Source organism: Pipistrellus hanaki, assembly GCF_964339955.1.
Source record: "Pipistrellus hanaki genome assembly, chromosome: 5".
NCBI lineage: Eukaryota > Metazoa > Chordata > Mammalia > Chiroptera > Vespertilionidae > Pipistrellus > Pipistrellus hanaki.
The window spans coordinates 694,402-714,862 of record NC_140507.1 but is presented as its reverse complement, the minus strand read 5'-3'; the positions used below and the strand labels follow the sequence as shown (position 1 = coordinate 714,862).

Sequence of the window (20,461 nt, the reverse complement as noted above, 5' to 3'; positions counted from 1 at the left end):
TTTGCCTGAAGAGCTGTGAGCTCTGCTCCACAGGCGAGTCCCTGGAGAGCAGGCTGAGTGTTTGTGTGGAGCTCATTAAGATGCCGCCCCGGACGCTGACATCTTAGGAGACGGGAAGGAAAAACCCGGATCTGCCCCAGGTGCTCCTCCAGGCCGGGCCGGGCTGAGCGGCGGCGGCCCCAGGAGCGCGGTCCGGCAGGCGGGCCCTCTTCGTGGTTCCTGATGGAGCATACGCTCCTCGCCGCTGGCCTCCTGACGACGGAGCTCTTACAGAGCCAGCCGGTGCCAGCACTCGGCGCCGTGGGTCTCTGCCAGCCATCGCCGGGCCCGCCATCCTCTGAGAAGCCGTCGTGTGATATTGGCACCACGGGGTTGTCCAGGGCCTCCCCGCCTCACAGGCCCAGGCGCTGCCTCAGAAGCCTGGGCGTGGTGGGCCCCCCAGGGCAGACACTTCAAATGTCCTCCTGCTGCCTCCTCTGTGGAAGGGGCAAGGCCCTGGCCTGGTCAGCTGGCTTAGTTACAGGAGCCATCGCTGAGGGCCTCACAGCCCCCCTTGACCCCCATCTCTGTTGTCACTGCCACGTCCGCTGGACAGGAGGCGCCGTGACGGGGTGTCAGGGCCCTGGTACAACTATAACACATTCCGGGGGGTGGGCAGGCAGGAGAGACACACCCGTGCACACATACCACACACATGCACACCACACACTAGCCAGCAGACCAGCTCGCTAATCTAGTAAAAGGTTCTCACAACGCCTGTCTTTTTAACGCTCAAAGCTGTGGTCACCTAAGCGCTCACTCCTGCCCTGTCTCTGCAGACGGCCATCCGCTCACTCCGTCTCAAAGCTCTACGCCCCGTTCCCAGCCCCCCGAAATGCGGAGGGGGCACCATCGCGGCCTGAGGTGGAAGGGGACGGGTGTGGGTAACCTGCTGTTTCACCCCCCAGCATGTTTGCGTCTCTAACATGCTGCCCGGAAATGCTGCCTCACTGGGGAGCTGTCGGCTCGCCTGTGACCTGGTCCCGGGGTCAGGGCCGCCTTCCTCTCCGTGCACACGGCCTGGGCTCACCCCTCAGACCTCGCCCCTATCCTGGGTGTCCGAGGCGGAGGCACCAAGCCCTAACGACGCGGCTGCCGTCCCGGGGCAGGGCCCTGACTGACTGGGGGAGACTGAGGCACAGGGGGAGCAGGCGTGGTGGCACAGCCCTGGCTCGGCCCTCCCCTCCCCGCCCGCGGTGTCCTGCGGAGGCTGAGGGTCCGGCAGGCCTGGGAGGATGGCTGTGCCTGCCTCGTGTCCTTGCTGACGATTAGAATCCCTCTTGTCGTGTGGAGACCTGTTCTCTCTTAACTCAATTTCGAAGAAATCCAAATCTTTGAATAACCTTCATCCTGAGAGGAAAGGAAGTGGCTGCAGGTGAAAATTGATGGTCACGCCAAAGACATGGCTCCCTGCCAGCTGCCTCTCAAGTGTGCAGCTAAAAATAGCTGCGTCTCGCTGCTGCTGGGCCGCCTCCAGCCACTCCCGGCGCCGGGCTCAGATGCTGAGGGTGTCGGGCTCCTCTGCGGCCCCGGCCGGGGGGGCACGGCCTGGGCGGCCTGCAGAGGGCCGGTCGGCATTTCTGGTACATGGGCAGCTCTCTCCCCTCACCTCTGCCCCCACCAGGTCTCCTTGGGTGAGGCCACACCGTGCAAGTGCTGGGCCCGAGGAGCTGGCAGATCCCCATCGGGCTGCGTGGTTTTCCGGCTCGCCTGGGCAGTGGTTCCTCCTAACCGGGGGACTTGCCTCGCTCGGCACCTGGCCAGCCTCTCGGGGCTTATCCAGTGCCACACGCACTGGGTTTTCACGGGGGAGAGGCACGCGCTGGCTGCCCGCCGCCAGGCCTGCTCTGCCGGGCCTGCTCCCGCGCGGCGGCGCCTGCCTCCTTACACGGCTTCTTCCCGGAAAGGCTCTGCTGCGGTCTGGGCCTCGCAGTAGCACGTGCGGGTAGCGGTGACTGCTAACCAGCTCACCAGATCACTGCATTTCCATTAATGCTTTTCTCATAATCCCTCTGACAAGTCCTTCTGAGAATTCTAGTTAGTATTTGCCATGTCCCTTTTATGGAGGAGGCGGCTGTGGCTGGACGGGCACTGGCCTGTCTGCCACCGCCCGGGCCTGGAGTGGATGTCAGAGTGCATGCATGTGAGTGAACACGTGGGTGTGTATGTGAGATGGCAAGTGCATGTGATGGTGTGTACACGTAAGAGTGGTTGTACATGCACACGTGCCTACACCTTTATGAGTGTATGGGTGTGTGAGTACACGTGTGTGTGTGTGTGTGTGTGTGTGTGTGAGTGCATGTGAGTGTGTTTTCAAAGCCGGTGGTTGTTTGCAGGTTAGCTGCTTTTCCCATAATCCCCCAGTAGACAAAGACCGGCCGGGTTACTGAAATAGTCATTAACCAGCAAGGAAGCTGGAACGTATTTACAGGCGCAGCGTCCCCGGCGGGAGGATTAAACACCATCCATCATCCCATGGGCGGCAGTGCAGGGAGCGCGGTGCCGCCAGCTCTCGTTGGTCAGCTTCCTGTGGAGACCAGCCCCGTCCAAGGCCCGGGGGAGGAGCACGTCCTCCAGACCCGCCACCCAGTGTGGCCTTGGGACTGGGTGCAGGGGCCTCGTCCCCAGGGGTCTGCAGCACCGCTCTGGACGCTGGGCTGAGGGCAGGGCAAGGGCAACATCAGGCCCCTTTCCGGAATTCTAGCGCTTGTCTTGCTGGAGGTCATTGCCAGCCTTGCCCTGGGTCTCGAGAGGGAGCGTAGAAATAACGTGCTGCAGCTCCTGGGCTTGGGAAGGGAGAGGTCGGCTGGGGCTGTTGGCCCAGCCAGTGGGGACAGTGAAGGGAGCTCGGAGGTGCCCTTGGGGTCCGCTGTGGAATCGGCCCTCGCCCTGACAGCCTCCTCCTTCGCTGAGTACGGAGTCTTGTCTCCGTCTGTCCAGTGGGTCCATGCGGGGGAGTCTCAGGCCGCAGGCGTGACCACCAGGCTTTGGCCGGCAGAGGCCGCTGCCCTGCCCTCTGTGCCGTGGGACCTGTGTGTGGTGGAGGCGGCTCTGCTCTCTAGGAGTCAGGGTTTGCTGGGAGGCCTGGGCACGGGGTGGTGCTGGCGCTGCTATGCCAGTCCCCCACCAGGGACCTTGGCTCTGGACTGTGGGTTCCCAAGCTGGCACCCAGGCACCATCCCCTAGAGAAGGTGGGGGAATTTGGACAGTTCCTGAAGTTGCCCCTTTGAGTTCTTTACTTCCAGTCTAGGAGGTGCTTGTGAGCAGCGGGCCTCTGCGCTAGAGGGTCCGGGCAGTGGGAGGTCCGAGTGCCTGGGCTTTCAGAGACAGATAGTAGGCAGGGCCCGGGATTTGGCTTGGCAAACAGCCAGGGCGGATGGGGGCGCTGCCCGCTGGGGGGTGCTGTCCCCCAGAGCTGCCTGCTGACAGCCAGCCCGCTCCGCCCTGTGCTGCAGGAGCCGGCGCCTAGTGTGGTCGTGAGGGTGCATGGCACTCTGGGGTGCGCTGGCCCCGGGGCCGGGAGAAGGTTTGCATTTAGTTTTCGTTGTGTCGCCTGTGCTCCCCGAGCACCTGGAGCTGGCCTCTGGGGCCTGGCTGAGGAGCGAGCGCGTCAGGTGACACATGGCCCCGTCCTCTGCGGGACTCAGTCAGACCCCGTCCCAGCAGGCGGTGGTCTCACCAGCCTCCGCTTGGGGACATTGCTGGGCGCAGTCCCTCTCGTGCTGTGTCTGCGCGCAGCTCGGTCCCCCTCGAGCCTGCGAGGATGGCACTCTGAGCGCCCGGCGTCAGCTCTGGGATGCTCTGCGGAGAAAGGGGGGCAGGCCGAGTGAGCACCCATGAGCCGACAGGAGCGCCTCCTTAGAACAGCCGGCAGGTGTGCTTCAGCCATTTCCCTCCGCTGGCCTGGACAGCCGCCTCCCCACGGCTCTCAGCGGCTCCCTGCCAGCTGCTCTCAGCATACAGGAAGCCGGGCTGTCCCGTGTCACTCCCAGCCGCCGCCGGCAGCCTGTGCTGCTGCCGAGCGGGGCGTGCTGCGGCGGCGCGGCCGGCCTGGGCCTTGTGGCTCTGGGCTCAGCCACCATGGACTGCTGCCATGCTGCCGAGCAGGAAGAGCCAGGCTGGGCCCCGCCGCCTGCAGGGCTGCCTGTGAGGACCTGCGACCAGGACGTGCTCAGCAGGTGGGAACCCGCTGCCCGCCTGGCCTGGCTGCGAGAGCATCCCAGTCCCAGGTGTCGGTCACACAGCACGTGGTGGGTTGGACACCCAAATGTCACTTTGCCGCTGGCCCTCTCCAGCCCCCCTCAGGGATCCCCAGGCCCCGGGGGTGGGGGGACCCCAAGGAGGGCTGGAGAGCTGTCAGAGCCACTGCTGCGTGGGCTTCAGAGGATTAAAGTTAATTAAAGAGCTTCCTGGCTTTCACTTCTCCTATCTGCCAGCTATTTACATGCTAATTGGCCTGCCACCGAGAGGGAGCAAGGTGTCAGCTCCAGGCGATCACCACGCGGAAACGCGAGGTGAGGCCGGCCATGTGCTTACACTGCCTCCGTGGACAGCGGAGGCGGAGGCAGACACTTCTCCAAGTCAGGGCTCGGGCTTTTAAAAAACACCCTCTGAGCTGTCTGTGTGGCTGACTTGAATCTTCTCTGTGAAGGCTGCGTCTTGGCCGCGTAATTGGATGCATTATGCATGGCGGTGTCTCTGCATAAGCAATCTTGTAAACAAGGAGATGCAGAGCCGGGAGCAGACTCGCTAGGCAAGCTGTCCCCGAGCCTGTCCTCATGAAGGTGACGGCTCCTCAGCCCTCGGCTCCGCGTCTGCAGGCACAGGCACAGTGTGACAGGTTGCTGGAAGGACGCATGGGGGCGGGGGGGGGGGGGCATGCTTCAGGTGCAGTGCCCGGCCTTGGATCGGTGTCAGGTGTGTGTCCTCAGGAATGCAGGCCCCTCCAGGCACCGACCTCTGCTGGGTGGGGCTGGCGGCAGGTGGGCAGGGAGAATGGGCACCACATGCTTCTCCTCCAGCCCCGTGCCCCCTGGGGCCGCCGTGGTGGAGGTGGCTCGTTGTAACCTGGCGGAGGCACCCTTCCTCGGGCGGAGGAGGGCTGAGTGACGTCACGCATAGGCCTTCCAGCCAGTCCCCATCTGCTGTCGCTCACATCTATCCAGTGTCGCTCCTGAGCCAGGAGCTGTGCTGGGCACCAGTTTAGGTGCTTAGGGTGGCACCTGGCACAGTGCCTGGGACCTCGATGAGGCCAGTAGCTGAAGGATCTGAGGGCGATTTTGAAGAGCAGCCGAGACTTCTGTGTCTGGGAGGCAAGGACAGGGAGCTCAGCACCCAGACCCTGGCCGCCCTGGCAGACAGTGGGCCTGGGACCCAGGGGTGAGCTGCCATCATGTTCAGACTTGGAGGTGAGGGGGCTGGCGCCCTGCGGGGCCAGGGAGCGTGTGGCTGTTTGCTTTTGGTTTGGGGGAGCAGCTCACCGCCCAGCTGCTGTTGGGGCACTGGCCCTTGTACTCCTGCACGGAGCCCCACCTGTGCCCCCTGGTGGCAGGTGTCCTGCACGGAGCCCTCCCAGTTACCAGCAGCTTCCTCCTCCCCCTCCTCTCCTCCTCAGGGAGGCACTGAGCTCAGTCCTGCTCCCACAGGCCGGGGAGCCCTGAAGGGGGGACACTGAGTGAGCGGCCTGGTCAGCTCTGAGGAGGCTGCTGTGCGGAGCAGGCAGGGGTGCTGCAGGCAGGGGCGTGTCCTTGGCAGCTCTAGCCCCGCCCCCTCAGCTGGATTGGCAGCAGAGGGCCAGGTTGAGGGCCCTGGCGGGAGTCTCTTACTTCAGCAGTCAGGGCCGTGGGCAAAGGGGCACAACTGCAATCCCCCTGCCCCACCTGCAGGCTGGGAAGGGCCTGGAGTGGCCAGTATGCAGGAGAGGCCTTGAGGCCTCCCAGTGCCTCGGGCTGCTGCCCAGGCCCTGTGGTGCGAGGACACAGGGAGCCGTCTGCTCCTGTCCGGTGCCCTCCGCCCTGAGGGACCTGACGGTGAGGCACAGGGCCTTCCTCCCGGGCTCCCAGGGCTGTGACCGCAAAGATGTTTAACACCTTCCCCTGCCAGGTACGGGGTGTCTGACAAGACAGGCGCAGAGGGCGAAGGTCTGGATCTCACCTCCCGTGGAGCTGGCCCGGCCGGAGCAGGCAGAGAATCGCGAGTGAGTGTGAAGCTGTGGTAATGGCCAGAGTGCGGAGCAGAGTGTACTGGGACCCTTCCCCCCAGCAGGCCCCGCCCTGGGGCACCGCTGAGGCTCCTGTCCACTCCCCGACCGGCTGCCCTGCAGCCTGGGAAAGCCCCTGAGGTACCCGATGGGGTGCAGTTGCGGTAAGGGGTGTTTTGTTTTTGTAAGTGGAGGCCACTCCAAGGAGGTGAGAATCATAGTGACCCCAAGGCTGGATGGGGAGTAGGCAGTGAGCCGCAGTGTCCTGCCAGGTGACCTTAGCACCTGGGGCCTCAGCTGAGGCCGAGAGGATTAGTCATTGACCGCGGCCCTCGAGCCCCACGGGTAGAAGTGCATCCTCTCACGGCGGTTTTTCAGTAAATTCGCCGGGAGGAATGGAGATCGTCCTCCTGGAGATCAGGCCGGCGGCTGCGGTCGCTCAGGCAGGAGCCTCCTCTTCCCTCGGCTGCAGCGCCTGTCTGTGGGACAGTGTTGGTGTGGGGACTGGCCACGATGCCCGGGAGGCCGGGGCGGCGGCAGCCCTGCCCTTCCCTGCTGGAGCATCAGGCCGAACGCCGCTCCCCGGGCACCCACGCTGCCGGCGGGCGGGGGGGGGCCTGCTGTGGGGAGTGGATGCTGGGGGAGGCATTACACAGCCTCATAAATGAGACGGATCTGTAACGGAGCCGTGTGAACGCAGAGGGAAATTGCTTCAGGAAATCTCAATTGATTCCACTCCTCCACAGTAGGTGTCGGAGAGCTTTTTATCGGGAGGTGGAGTTGTGAGAACACGGATTGCTGGGGAGAAGCACAGAGCCGTCCCGCCCTCCGGCTGCGCGTGGGTGGGTGGCGGGGGGATGACACAGGAAGTCAGGCCACCGGGCCTCAGTGACTCACGGCGGAGCCTGTGGGGCCGCGGGGACCAGCCTGCTCTCTGCACCGGGCGCCCGTGGGCGCAGGACAGGTGCCAGGGCTGCAGGGAGGACAGCGCCAGCTCCGGATGCCGGCCCTGCCAGTCTGTGGCCTGTGCCCTCCAGGGCTACTCAGGGCCGGGGAGCTCAGCAGAAATGAGCTCAGCGAGCAGCAGACGGCTGGCCGGCCACAGGTCTCTAAGGAGGCTGGCGGGATGCGGGAGTGGAAATACAGCAGAGCAGGCGAGGTGGTCTTGCGGACAGGCAGGATGCGGCTCAGCCGGAGGACCAGACACAGCGTGGCCATGGAGAGCCGCTGGAGCAGAGCCCTTGGGGTGTGGCATGGCCTGGGGCCGGGCCTTCCTCCTTACTCACCTGGACGGTCGCTGGTTGAAAACTCTGTCATTGTTCCTGGTCGGTGGCTGGGCATTTGGAGTCGTCCCGTACACCAAATGTTCGGTTCCCAGGCGGGGCACATAGCTAGGTTGTAAATTCAGTCCCTGGTTGGGGTGCGTATGGGAAGCAAGCGATCAACGTTTCTCTCTCTCTCTCTCTCTCTCTCTCTCTCTCTCTCTCTCTCTCTTCCTCTTCCTCTTCCTCTCTCTACTTTCCTCTCCTATATGGTGCTTGTTACCACGGACCAGCTCCTTAGGAGAGCTTAAGCACTTCTCTCTGGCTGGCTGCTGGGTGGTTAGAGCATCGGCCTGTGCACTGGAGGGTTGTGGGTTCGACTTCTGGTCAAGGGCATGTACCTGGGTTGGCAGTTTGACCTTGGCCTGGGCCAGGATGCATGCAGAAGGCAACCAGGCTGTGTCTCCCTCCCACTCGCCCTCCGTCCCTCCCACTCTCTCCAAAGTCCACAGAAGCCTGTCCTCAGTGTGCTCTGGGAGGACAGGCACGGGTCCAGGTCCCTGTGCTTTCCGAGGGGAGGCTGCCTGTGGGGGACCGCGGGCCCCGCTCTGATGGTGCCGCGGAAGCAGGTGGTGTCAGCCTTATCTCCGAGGGGAAGCCAAGCGGGAACGGCACTCGGGGCGCTGTGTTCGCGCTGCTGGCGGAAGGTAATGGGATTGCTTCTGAGTCACTCCCATCTCCCGAGCGGCCTCGTCACCGTTAGCTGCCGCATTCCTCCGCCTGGCCTGGAACTGCCGCTCAGCCTCCCTGCGTGTGGGATGTGGAGGGTGGGGCGGCCCCATCACCCTGTGACCCGTCCCCCGGCCTGAGGAGGACTTCCCAGTGCTCACGGCTGGCCTCCGGCCGGGAGCGTGGGGGGGGGGGGGTTCTTTCCTGCCACCCTCGGCTCCCAGGTCACCCTCGTCTCTGCCAACTCAGAGGCCCCAGGCGCCCCTTCCCATGCCCCTCCCTCCTCTCCTCTGCTCCCTCCCGGATCCGCAGCCCGGGCCTCGGTCTCCTGGCCGAGCCCGTCTGGCCAGGGCCTGGTCAGTGTGCGCGGCTCCAGGGCCTGCGGCTGGGTGTTTGCTGCTCCGCTGCGTGCAGGTGGCGGACAGCTGTCAAGAGGCCCCGACCTCAAGCCCCTTCCCCAGTGCCTTTGGCGTTTCACACAGGGAGGCACTGAGTCCCAGGAGCCAGCGCCGGGTCCTCAGAGAGCCAGCCCACCGCCTCCTCTCCCTTCTCTCTGAAATCAGTAAAAGCATTTGGAGAGAGGGAAAAAAAGCGGTGTGGAATGACTGAGTGGAGGGGAGGCAGTGGGCCTGTGGAGGGGTCTGGGGCAGGAGGAGAGGGGACTGTGGGAAGGGCCCCTGGGACTCCTCCCGCAGCGGCTCCGGCTGGCTCCCTCGGCAGCAGTGACTCCGGCCGCGGCTGTAGCTGTGGCGGGGGAGGTGGAGGGCGACAGGCACAGGTGGGGATGGAGCCGCTGCCCCGGCGCGCACCGGTGCTGCCAGCACACAGGAGTGGGCGGCAGGTGGGCTGGGTGCTCGAGGCTCTGGCACCTTGGCGGGCCCTTCGCCTCGCTCTTTCTTCCCCGGAGAAGTGGGGTGTGAAGTGCTGAGGGCCTTCCAAAGTGGGTGCTGGACAGTGGAGCAGAGCGGCTGGCCTTCCCGGACCCCTGCTGCCCGCCTTGGCCGTTGTCGGTTAGAGAGCAAGTGCTGTGGGGAGGACCACGGGAGCGCGGTGGCCACGGCCACCCTGAGGTTCTGCGCTGCCCCTCCACAGTCAGCAGCACTCAGGCGCAGAGGGCCGAGTGTTTCTCCGGAGGGCACACGGCGAGCCAGTGTGAAGCCAGGTTGGGCCCAGCCTGTTTCTGACCTGGGCAGGCCTGGGCACTTTGCCCGCCTGTGCCCGCTGGTCCTGCAGGCGGCCTCCTCCCGCATTCGCGTCCTGTTGGGCTGCTGGGCGAGTGTCCTGGCTTCCCGCAGCCCGGGCGCTGGCTGCGCAATGGTTAGTGGCCACACTCGCTCGAGTGGAAATGAAGCAAACGCCCACAAGTGGGACCAGCCATTAAAACGTCGTTATCCGATTACACCGCACAGTTCAGCGCCCAAACAATCTCTCGGAAAGGTGCAAACAGCAGCTTTCGGTTTACAGTTTCCTCTCTGCTGGCCCCGGCCAGGCTGCGCTGGAGCCGAGCGGCAGGCGCGGGTGGGATTTATGGCCAATAACGGCGTGATTACAGCGTGTTTATGAAGGAAACCCCTCCCCAGCCTGGCGTGCGCCTCGGTAACCAGCTCGGAGCCATAAAAGTCAGTGGGAAGATAGAGGATTTCAATAAAATTATGACACTTGATAAACCTTCCTGTGAAAACAAATTTTCCACGGATATGTGACCAGTTCCAGCTGGATTTGTAACTTTAATTTCTCACTTATTGAATTTTTTGTCATCAACTAATTACAAAGTCCATGCTGGGTGGCGGCTGAGTCAGAGGCCGTGGGGAGAGAGCGGTGCGGGCTGATGGGGGAGACAGGACGGCTGTGGGCGCTCGCAGGGCTCTGCGGCCGCACCGCCGCCTCACACCTGAGGGGCCCGGCGGCTGGAGCAGGGAGAGGGGAGGGGGCCTCACCCCGGGTCTCTGCATTTGCCTGTGAGCCGGCTGGTGGGCTGTCCCTGCATCCTGCCCGGGGGAAGGGACAGGAGGAGGGCTGTACCAGCCTTCCCAGCAGCTGTCCCCCATCTCAACTCCGCCTGCAGGAAGGGATGCGCCGTCCACGGAGAGGGCTGCCTGCCACATGGAGGAGGCGGCTCTGTGGCCGTGGTGTGGGCCTCCCCTGGGCTGGTATTGACCTCCCAGCTGTGCAGGGAGACCTGCCGATCACTACCTCAGGGACCAGAAGCTGAGGCGAATGAGCACGGGCCTGGGCAGAAGCTGGTGCAGGGTCTGTCCTGCAGCCTGGGCCAGTGGTCTGCAGACTCATTAGTCAGCAGAGCCAACTAGCAACAGGACAACGATTGAAATTTCTTTGGAGAGCCACATTTTTTAAAATTCTTCTAACGCCACTTCTTCAAAATAGACTTGCCCAGGCCTTGGTATTTTGTGGAAGAGCCACACTCAAGGGGCCAAAGAGCCGCATGTGGCTTGAGAGCCGAGGTTTGCTGACCACTGGCTTGGGCTGTGGCCATCGGGGCCCTGTGTGTGAGGTCCGAAGGCCGTTCCCTCTGGCACCCGGGACCCTCCGGGGCGCTCTGGGCAGAAGGGAGCGTGTCTGTTCTCGGTCCAGCTGCTTCCCTGCTGACGGGGCTCCCTCCTGGGAACCTGGCTGTTATTGGGCCAAAGGTCCTGACCTCGTTGAGGAGACGTGGGAAGTCCCACGAGGCAGGGTGCTGGCTGTGACCGTGGAGACCTTCTGCCTGGCTGGGGACACAGCAGACAGCAGCCTGCGGGTCTCTGACCCTGCAGCCACGGCCACATAGCCCAGCTCCCTGGCACTGGCGGGGTGGGCCATCCGGCCCGCGTGAGCCAGAGCTGCTGGGTCCTTGGACTGAGGAGCTGTGCGGGGCCCACCTGACCGGCCATCCCGCTGCTCGCGGGGCGTCTTCCCTCACACTGTCCCTCCACGTCACATCCCAGCCCTGCCCTCTGTGTCCACAGGAGCGGGACGGCATGCGCGCCATCCTGGGGTCCTACGACAGCGAGCTGACCCCGGCCGAGTACTCGCCCCAGCTGACCCGGCGGATGCGGGAGGCCGAGGACATGGTGCAGAAAGTGCACGCCCACAGCTCGGAGATGGAGGTGAGTGCGCTCGGCTCTGCGGGAGGAGCCCGGGAGGCTGCGCTGGGACAGCCCGCAGCCCCCTCCCGGCACACGGCCTCCATGCGCCGACGGGAGATGCGCAGGGCGGGCTCTGGCGTTGCCACGCGGAGGGCTCCCTGGCTGCCCCTGCCCGTTTAGCCCGAGGCAGACGGCCCGCCCTCAGGGCCCTGTGTTCAGGTGTCTGTACGTCGGGGGACAAGGGCTGGCAGTGTCCTCGGAGCTCCCTGCCCAGCGTGGTCCCCTGCGCACACCTGCCACAGCCTGAGGCTGTCAGCTGGGGTCTAGCCGTCCCCTTGGGGGTCTGAGCAGCTGGCGCTGGGCCACCTCTCCGCTGCCTCCACTTCTCCAGTCCCACCTCAGGGGACACTCAGCCTGGTTTGCCTGGACGGTCCAGTTCGGCAGAAAAAGTCCCTACTGCCATGGTCAGCTTCGGTCACCTGGCTTCCCTCTGCCTCCTGGAGCAGAGGGAGGACCCGGGGAGGGGACCAGGCTCAGCGGGCTCCACCACCACGCCTGCCATGTTCTGCTCTGCTCGGCCACGGCCACAGGCGCATGCGCCATCCACACTGGGGCCCCCATCGGCCCCCCTTCCACCTGGACACGTGCTGACGGGCCCTCCCGAGCAGGCGGCCCTGTGCTGGCTCCTCCCCCGCCCAGGCCACCCTGCCCCCAGGGCTTCATTGTGACCGAGATCCTGCCTGCGCTCCTGCTCCCTAAAGCCCGCCCTCCCCGGGGCGGGTCACCCAGGAGCACCCTCGGTGCTCTGGACGCTGGTCTGCGGCCGCCCAGCAGGGGCGCTCACGGCCAGGGCTTTGAGAGGTCATGGCTCTCGGCTCTGGGTGTGCGGGACGGGGCGGTGGGCCCTCCCCCTTACACCCTCCTCCAAACCCTGTTCTGCACAGCAGACCCCCTTTACTTCCACAGGCGACCCCCAGGCCTGAGTGCTGAGTGGGAGGCCCAGGGCACACGGTGGGAGCCGGCACTCCTGGGCTGGGCCTCGGGAGGGTCAGCCCCTGTGAGGAGGGCTGACTGCCTCCAGGTGGTGCCCCCTGAGGGAGTAGAGGTAGTGGGAGCACTCTGCCCAGAGCCCAGCCACTCCTGCTGACAGCTGCTCACCTCCTGGCCTCCACCAGGGGGCAGCAGACAGAGCCGCCCATCCTGCTCTCTGGCTGGGGTGGGACTGGGGTGTACCCAGGGAGCCCCGGAAAGCAAGGGGACGGACAGGATGGGATGGGGCTCTTCCTCCTGCGCAGGCCAGATCGCTCTCTCTCCAGTACTGTGACCGGGGCCCTGGTCTCAGCCGGCCACTCAGCTCTCACTGCCTCTGGAAGCTGCCTGTGGGCCAGTAATTCTCACCCACAAGACGGGACTGAACTGGGCACAGCCGTCGAGGGCACAGCCCTGTCCGGTGTTCTGGGACCTGCTGCTGGGGGAGGTGCAGGGCGGCTAGGCCGCCTCCCTCGGGGCTGCGGCCACCGGCCCCTCGGACGCGGGAGCCACGTGGGCCCCGGGAGGGCAGAGCCGCTCAGCAGAGAGCAGGGCTCCGGGTGGGCTGCGGTCGGCCCTAATGGAGCAGGTTTGGCTCGCAGACACGTTTGAGTGAAACCAAGTGGATGAGCCGGGAGATCCCAGCGCCGTCTGCGGCCTGTGCCGCTTGGCCCGGTTTTATTTATTCCCTTTAATGAAGTGCTGGTGCCGGGCGGCGTCCCGTGCCCTCCGTGCTGCGGGCCATCGCTATGCAGTGCACGCCGCCGCGCCGCATCCCAGCCCGGTTTGTTTCCCAATTTATTTAATTAAAACAGATGACGGGCTGCCGGCGGCGGGAGGTCCGGGGGGAGCCGGCTTCAGGCTGCAGCTCGGAGGAGCTGAGAACAGTGGCAGCATCGTGCTCCCGTTCCCCCCCCAGCGGGCGAGCGTTCAGAGCAGCGTCTCCCTCCAGAGTCGCCCGCTCTCCCACCCCGCGCCCACCGGGCCAGAGCCCTTTTCCTGGCCCCTGAAGGTGTTCCTCTGGGGGGGCTCTCCTGTGAGGACACTGACGGAGCAGAGTGGAACTCCATCAGTTAAAATTGAGCCAGGAAGGGAGTGGCCCGGGCCCCGGGCGCACTGTGTGACGTGGGCGGGTGGCCTGCTCAGCACCCAACAACACGGCGGCTCCGGCCAGGCTGTGCAGTGGCCGGAGGGCTTTGCAGTGGCCTCCGGGGGGAGGGGGGAGCCGCCAGCGGCCAGGCCCTCAGGTGCCCCTCAGTTTAGTTCTCTGGCTTCACAGAAAGGCGCGCGGTGTCCAGCAGGCGAGGTGGTGACGCGGGCGGAGACCAGGCACCAGCTCGATGGGTGTGAGTTGCACGTGGGGCCGTGTGCATGGAGGCTGTCCTGGGCGTCTCACGGGTGCGTGCACACACAGCGAGACAGACACACACCGGCTGACTCCACGGCCACCGCCCGCCTGGTTCCTCCGTCTCTCTACCGGACCTTGGAGAGCTTCTTTCTGGCCAGTTGGAGATGCAGTCCCTGTGATTAGCTGTCATTGTCAGGCTGCACCTGAGGTCCCGGGCGGGGGCCCCCCCCCGCCCCCCGGGAGTGTGCGCTCTGCCCTCGCCCTCTGGCTCCCGCACCCTCTGCCCTCTCAGCCGCCCGCTGCTGTGTCCGCGGCTCCGCAGGCTGTCAGAGAGCAGTGGCGTCCTGAGTGTTTTTTTTCTGGTCGGCTGTCTCCTTAGCATCGCGTCCTCCTGTCCCGCCTTGTCGCCACCAGTGACAGTGTCTGCTTCCCTAAGGTCCGCAGTGCGCTTGGCAGTGCCACACCGCCTCCCGGTCGGCGGACAGCGCGGGGTGCTCCCGTGTCGCGCTCCGGGAGGCGGGCTGCAGGAGCAGGGGCGCGGCTGTTTCTTGGAGATGCAGACTGTATTTCCTTTGGCCGTGCTCCCAGAGCGGATCGTGGGCCATATGGCTCGCTCTAATTTTAGTTCCGTAGTGGCTGCTCCATTTACATGCCCTCCCGCAGCGCCGCCGCAGCCCGTCCCGTGGCCTTCCTATGGCTGTGGCTGTGGCTCAGGGCTCCCGCTGACGGGGTGCTGAGCGCCTTTCCAGGTACCGGGGCTGTGCGCTCTGGGGCTTTTCTCACTCCTGTGCCCATGCCCATCGGCACCTGTCCTGCTGCTGAGCCGCAGGCTCCTCGTGGACACAGGGCGGAACCTGTCGGGGTGCGGTCTGCAGCTCTGCCCCGGCCTCGCGTCCTGCTGCCGGCTCCGCTGCTGTGGTCCCTCTGGTTCCTTGTGGCCTTCGTTGCCTGGGCGCTTGGTGTCGTGTCCGGGAGACTGACACGGCGAGCGGCAGGGTCTGTCCCGCGTTCCCCTCAGAGCTGCGTGGCTCTGGCACTGTGAACGGGGAGACCCTCCTTCCCGGGCGTGGCTGCAGCTCCTCGCCAGGGGGCACTGTGGGTGTGCGGGTTGATTTCTCGTCCCGTCTCTTCTGTTCTCCCGACCACAGTGTCTGTTTACGCCAGCATCACGCTGCTGTGACCAGGATAGCTCGGCAGTATAATCAGAGGTCAGGAAGTGCGGTGCCTCCAGTGGCGTTCCTCTTTCTCAGGATTGCTTGGACTCTTTGGGGTCTTTTGTGTTCTATAAGAATTTTAGAATTACTTTTTCCTATTTCTGTCAAAATTGCCATTGAAGTTTTATTTCTTTAATTTTTATTTTTGTTAAACGTCATCTGAGGACATTTTTCCATTAATTTGCTTAACTTAATTTAACTTAATTATTAAAATATACTTTTGTTAATTTTAGAGAGGAAGGGAGAGGGAGAAAGAGACAGAAACATTAATGATGAGAAGTATTGATCGGCTGCCTCCTGCACACCCTCTACTGGGGATCAAACCTGCAACCTGGGCATGTGCCCTAACCAGGAATTGAACCTTGACTTCCTAGTTCACATGTGTCAAACACACGGCTCGCGGGCCAAATCCAGCCCTCCAGGCCTTGCAATGTGGCCCGCACCGCGCTGTCATCACTGCACTCCGCTGTCAGTTTATGACATTGTCAGTTTATGACTGTTCAGTAAACCATTTGGCCCGCGATTTAGGCTGGATTTTAGATTTTGGCCCCTTCTCTGATTGAGTTCGACACCCCTACGAGGTTCAGTGCATGAAATTAGTGCATGGGGAGGGGGTGTCCTTCAGCCCAGCCTACACCCTCTCCAATCTGGGACCTCTTGAGGGATGTCCAACTGCCCTTTCAGACATCCCTCTCACAATCCAGGAATGCTGGCTCCTAGCTGCTTGCCTGCCTGCCTGCCTTCCTGATTTCCCCTAACTGCTTCTGCCTGCCAACCTGATTACTCCCCTAACCACTCCCCTACCAGCCTGATTGATGCCTAACTGCTCCCCTGCCAGCCTGTGTGCCCCTAACTGCCTTTCCCTGCAGTCCTGTCACCACTAACTGCCCTCTTCTGTAGACCTGGTCACCCCTAATTGCCCTCCCCTGCAGGCCTGTTCCCCCCAAATTGCTCTCCCCTCTAAGCCTGGGTCCCCCCCAACTGCCCTTCCCTGTAGGCCCAGTCGCTCCCAACTTCCCTCCTCTGCCAGCCTGGTCACCCCTAACTGCCTTCATCTGCACTCCTTATCTCCCTGAACTGCCCTTCCCTGCAGGCCTGGTCCCTCCCAACTTCCCTCCCCTGCTGGCCATCTTGTGGTGCCCATCTTGTGTCCACATAGGGGCAGGATCTTTGACCACATGGGGGCAGCCATCTTATATGTTGGAGTGATAGTCAATTTGCATATTACTCTTTTATTAGATAGGATTTTTTTAGAGAGTGGGAAGGAGGGGGAGAGACAGAGACACATCAATTAGAATTTGAGCCTTCAACCGAGGTGTGTGCCGCCGACTGGCATTGCACCTGTGACCCTTCCGTCTGAGGCTGACACTGTCCACTGACCCAATCTGGCCTGGGCACCATGGCATCTCTAGCTCAATACGGACGTCTTAACATTAATACTTCTTCCATGAACGTGGACTGTCTTCCCTTGTTCTTCAGTTCCTGTCGTCAATGTCTTATGGTTTTCACTGTGCAGGTCTTTTACCTCCTTGGTTAAATGTACTTCTGAGATTTTATTGGTTTTGATGCTATTGTAAACGGGATTGCTTGCTTATTTTTAGGTAGTGTGTTGTTAATGTATAGAAGCGCAACTTATTTTGTATATTATTTTAATACTAGAGGCCCGGTGCACGGAATTCATGCACGGGGGGGGGAGGGGGCGGCTCCTCTGCCTACCCTATACCTTCTCCAATCCAGGACCCCTTGGGGGATGTCTGACTCCCTGTGGGACCGGGCCTAAACCGGCACTTGGATCCCTCTCACAATCTTGGACTGCTGGCTCCTAATCGCTTGCCTGCCTGGTTGCCCTCACTGTCATCCCCTGCCAGCCTAATCTCCCCCAACTACCCCACCTGCCAGCCTGGTTGGCCCTCACTGCTCCCCCTGCCAGCCTAATCGCCCCCAACTGCACCCTCCCCCCCATCGGCCTGGTCGTCCCCAACTGCTCGGCCTGGTTGCCCCACACAGTCTGCTGTTCAATTGTTTGGTGGTCCCTCACTAGCTCCCCTGCCAGCCTGGTCATAGGCAGCCATCTTGTGAGGGCTGAGGCATATTACCTCTTTATTATATAGGATGCTGCAACTTCACTGAATTAATTTCCTAGCATAGTTTTCTGGGGAAGTCTTGTTTTCTATGAAGCAGGTAATTTTCCTTTTTCCCTTCCTGTTTGGATGCCTTTTCTTTTCTTCTGTGGCCCGAGGCTGTGGCTGTGGCGCCCACACCGTGCTGAACAGCGGTGCTGAGAGAAGGTGGCCTCCTGGTCTTGTTTCTGACCATGGGGGCAGCCTGAGCTTATGCGCGGAGTGTGCCATCAGCAGCAGCTGTCCTTTCTGGTCTGCGTTACGTTGAAGTCTATTCCTTTGGCACCTCATTAACTTTTATCATGAAGGAACTGCTTTCTGCATCTATCGACATGCTCACATCATGGTCATCCATGTGTGTGCATTGGTGAGTCACATGCTTGGTTGGTGGATGCTGACCATTCGTGGAATAGCCTCTCGTTGTGTCTGTGACCCCTTCGTCGCTGGCTCCGTTGGCTAACACTGTCTTGAGATTTTCGCACCGACGTTGAGCAGGGATCTGGCCCGTGGCTTCCTTCCTGGGGGCGTCCGTGCCGGCCGCGGATGTGTGGGCAGTGCCGCCCGCGCACCGGGCCTGGGGCGTGCTCCTGGCTCGGACGAGGTGCAGGGCTGGGGCTGGTGTTCTGTGTGTTTGGTGGAACCACCGGGGGAGCCGCCCAGGCCGGGGCCTTTCTTGTGGAGAGCTCTGTCTCTGACCAGCCCCTGTGAGACGTCAGTCCGTCCAGATTCCCGTCTCGCCGTGGCTCAGCCCGGTAGGCGGCGTGTTTTGGAGGGAGCTGACCCGGTTCCTCCAGGGTCTCCAGCGTTGGTGTAGCTGTTCGCAGTGTGTGTGTCTGTGGCGTCCAGTGTGGTCTCCTCTTCGTTTCTGATTTCATTTATCTGAGTTCCTCCTTTCCCTCAGCTCATCCAGATCACGGCTGGTCAGTTTTGTTTATCTTTTTGAAAACCAGGTTCGTTCATCGATCTTTTCTATTCTCGTCCGTGGCTGGCTGGCTGTCTGAATCGATGCTGGGGAGGGGGGTGGCGTGCACAGTGACAGCTGCAACTCCTACCCACCCCCAGCCCCCGCCGAGCCCCTGACCGGCCCTTTGAGGTAACAGGTGGGGATGCAGACTTGGCCTTGGTCTCAGATGTCCAGTGTGGCCCTCAGACGTCAGTGCACACTGCACTGCTCGCAGGCTCATGCACGCACACCTGCGGGTCCTCCCCAGTCCCAGCTGCCGCTGCAGCCGTGGTCCCAGTGTAACGCCTGCTGTGAGTGTTCCCTGAGCCCAGACCAGTCAGCCCTGCGTGCCCAGCATGGCCTCTGAGCGTCTGGGGCCGAGGGAGGGATCCTTCCGTGTCTGTGCACCGGGGTGGGTGGTCCTTCGCCTGGTCCCCAAGTCCTGCCGGTGGCGGTGGGCCGGGCGTCAGGGGTTTGCTGGACGTTGGCCCCTCCTCCTCCGGAACCAAGGAGGCGACTGCTCTCCTGCCCCCAGGACATGACCCAGCTTGCCTCCCACGATGCCGCAGCCGCTCCAGCACAGGCTCCCAGCTGCCCTCCCGCCCAGGTGCCAGCTCTTCCCAGGCTCGTCTGCTTGGGGGGCAGAGATGGGGGGTCCACTAATCCCACTTCCTGTCTTTTCTCGAAGGCTCAGCTGTCACAGGCACTCGAGGAGCTGGGCAGCCAGAAGCAGAGAGCGGACATGGTGAGTCCGGGCCACGCCCTGGGGTCTCTGCAGAGGGAGGCAGGGGCTGCCTCGGCCCGCCCATGGAGTTCCTGTCCCTCACGACGTGTCCTGCAGGCTGGTGGGCCCTGGCAGCCACGTCCCTTCTTGTCAGAAACGCGGTGGGAGCAGAGCGGGCATGAGGTTTAGAAGCCGAGTCCTGGCTCCCAGAGACAGAGGCGCTGCCTCGATGTGAGGACGGTGGGGGCGGGGACTGCCTCCTGCCCAGGTCACGCCGTGCCCCGGGGCCTGTGCCTTCAGCCCCGGGCGCCTGCCCACGCGTGGCAGGCTGAGCCTGGGGTTCGCTGCGGGACAGGCTGCTTCTGTTGGTGGGTCCCTGCCAGAGCACGTTGGCCCTGCCTCCCCGGGCGCTTGAGAAGCAAGAGCCCAGTGGGGGCGCGGTGTGCAGGCGAGGTGGGTGTCTCCCCACCACGGAGGAGAAGAGGGGTGGGAGGAGGGGGAGCTTTGTGTGGGAGCGTGTCCGTCCTGTGCAGCTGCGAGGCCCTGCCTGCTGCCCGGCTCCCGGCCTGCTCTGGGACAGGGAGGCCACGGGTCTGCGTGTGCTGGCTGCTCTGCCCAGGCCAGCGGCTGGGTGCGGGGCGAGGCTGCTCTGGCACTGGGCGGCCGGGGGCCGCATCACGGGCCAGAGCTCTGCTCCTGCATCTTCGCCACCTCCTCTTCAGCTCCCGACGAGAGCATGCTGCCCTCTGTTGAAGTGACATGTCCTTGAATTTGCATATCTGTCTTGTCCTTGCTGTCACCACCACTGTCTCCCCCACTGCAGGACAGGGCTGGGAGGGCCTGGACGGGCCATCGTGAGGGCACCGGAGGAGGGGGCGGGGCCGGCACAGCCCTGGAGCCCAAGAGTGGCTGTGCGCAGGGCCTGGGGGGGAGATGAGGGTGGCCGGGCGGTACTGGGGAGTGGTCACACTGAAGGAGAGGGCCCAGGGGAGCTTGGGGAGGGCACATTTGGAGGGGACATTGGGTCTGAGATGCTGTGGACATAGCGCCAGGCCTGCAGCCGAGTCCAGGCAGCGAAGCTCCTTTAGGTGAGACGGCCTGTCCCTATGGAACCTGCGGAGCCGGCAGGAGAGCCTGGCCCTCCTGAGCTGATTCTCAGCCCTGCCCGTGGCCCCAGAGTACACGCGGGTGCCCTGCGCTGGCTCCCTCCCGCTGGCCTTAGGTCTGGGCTTCGGCTGTCCCTCAGCTACAGGGAAGGTGAGAAGGGCAGTGCCCACGGGTGCAGGCGGGCGCTCATGCTCAGGACCCAGGGCCTCTGCTCCCTGCACCTCCCTCATCCATCCGAGGTCCATGCTGCCCCCCAGCCCGAGTTAAAGGCCAGCCGGGCGGGCAGGGTGGGCCCTGCAGCGAGTGGCACCCCAATGCCAGGCCTCCCCTGGGTTAGGGGGCAGTTTCTTCTCCTGCATCTCCCCTCCTTCCGGGCAGCGTGGCCTCGTGTGGGAGGGAGTGAGAGCCACCTGGGCTGGCTCTGGGGCTGGCCCACCGTTCCAGTGGCAGCCTCCCTGCTGGCCGGGTCTGTCCCAGGACAGCGGGACTCGGCGGTCACTGGGCGCGGCCCTCCCTCGCCTGCTGGTTTCTGGCCGAGTGAGCGCACGTTCAGGAGAGGAGGGGGCAGAAACCCCAGACACCTTCAGACACCGGGACAGGCAGCACAGGGTGGCTGTCGTCAGTGCCGCACACCGCGCGCTCTGAGGCCGCTGCCGTCCTGGGA

At 63.5% G+C, this 20,461-nt stretch overlaps 2 protein-coding genes across 4 annotated transcripts in view; one reads left to right on the top strand and one right to left on the bottom strand.

The window, feature by feature from the left end:
* Nucleotides 1–20,461, bottom strand: part of NUDT1 (nudix hydrolase 1) — a gene marked incomplete at its 3' end in the record, with an annotated part of 283,181 nt that overhangs the window by 78,297 nt on the left and 184,423 nt on the right. The gene's annotated exons all lie outside the window — the stretch shown is intronic.
* MAD1L1 (mitotic arrest deficient 1 like 1) overlaps nt 1–20,461 on the top strand; it is a 111,601-nt gene that overhangs the window by 67,577 nt on the left and 23,563 nt on the right. For all 3 annotated transcript variants that reach the window (XM_084886254.1, XM_084886253.1, XM_084886252.1), the window contains 2 exons: nt 11,193–11,333; nt 18,655–18,711. In XM_084886254.1, coding sequence (XP_084742380.1) covers nt 11,193–11,333; nt 18,655–18,711 — 198 coding nt within the window. The remainder of the gene's footprint in view (nt 1–11,192; nt 11,334–18,654; nt 18,712–20,461) is intronic.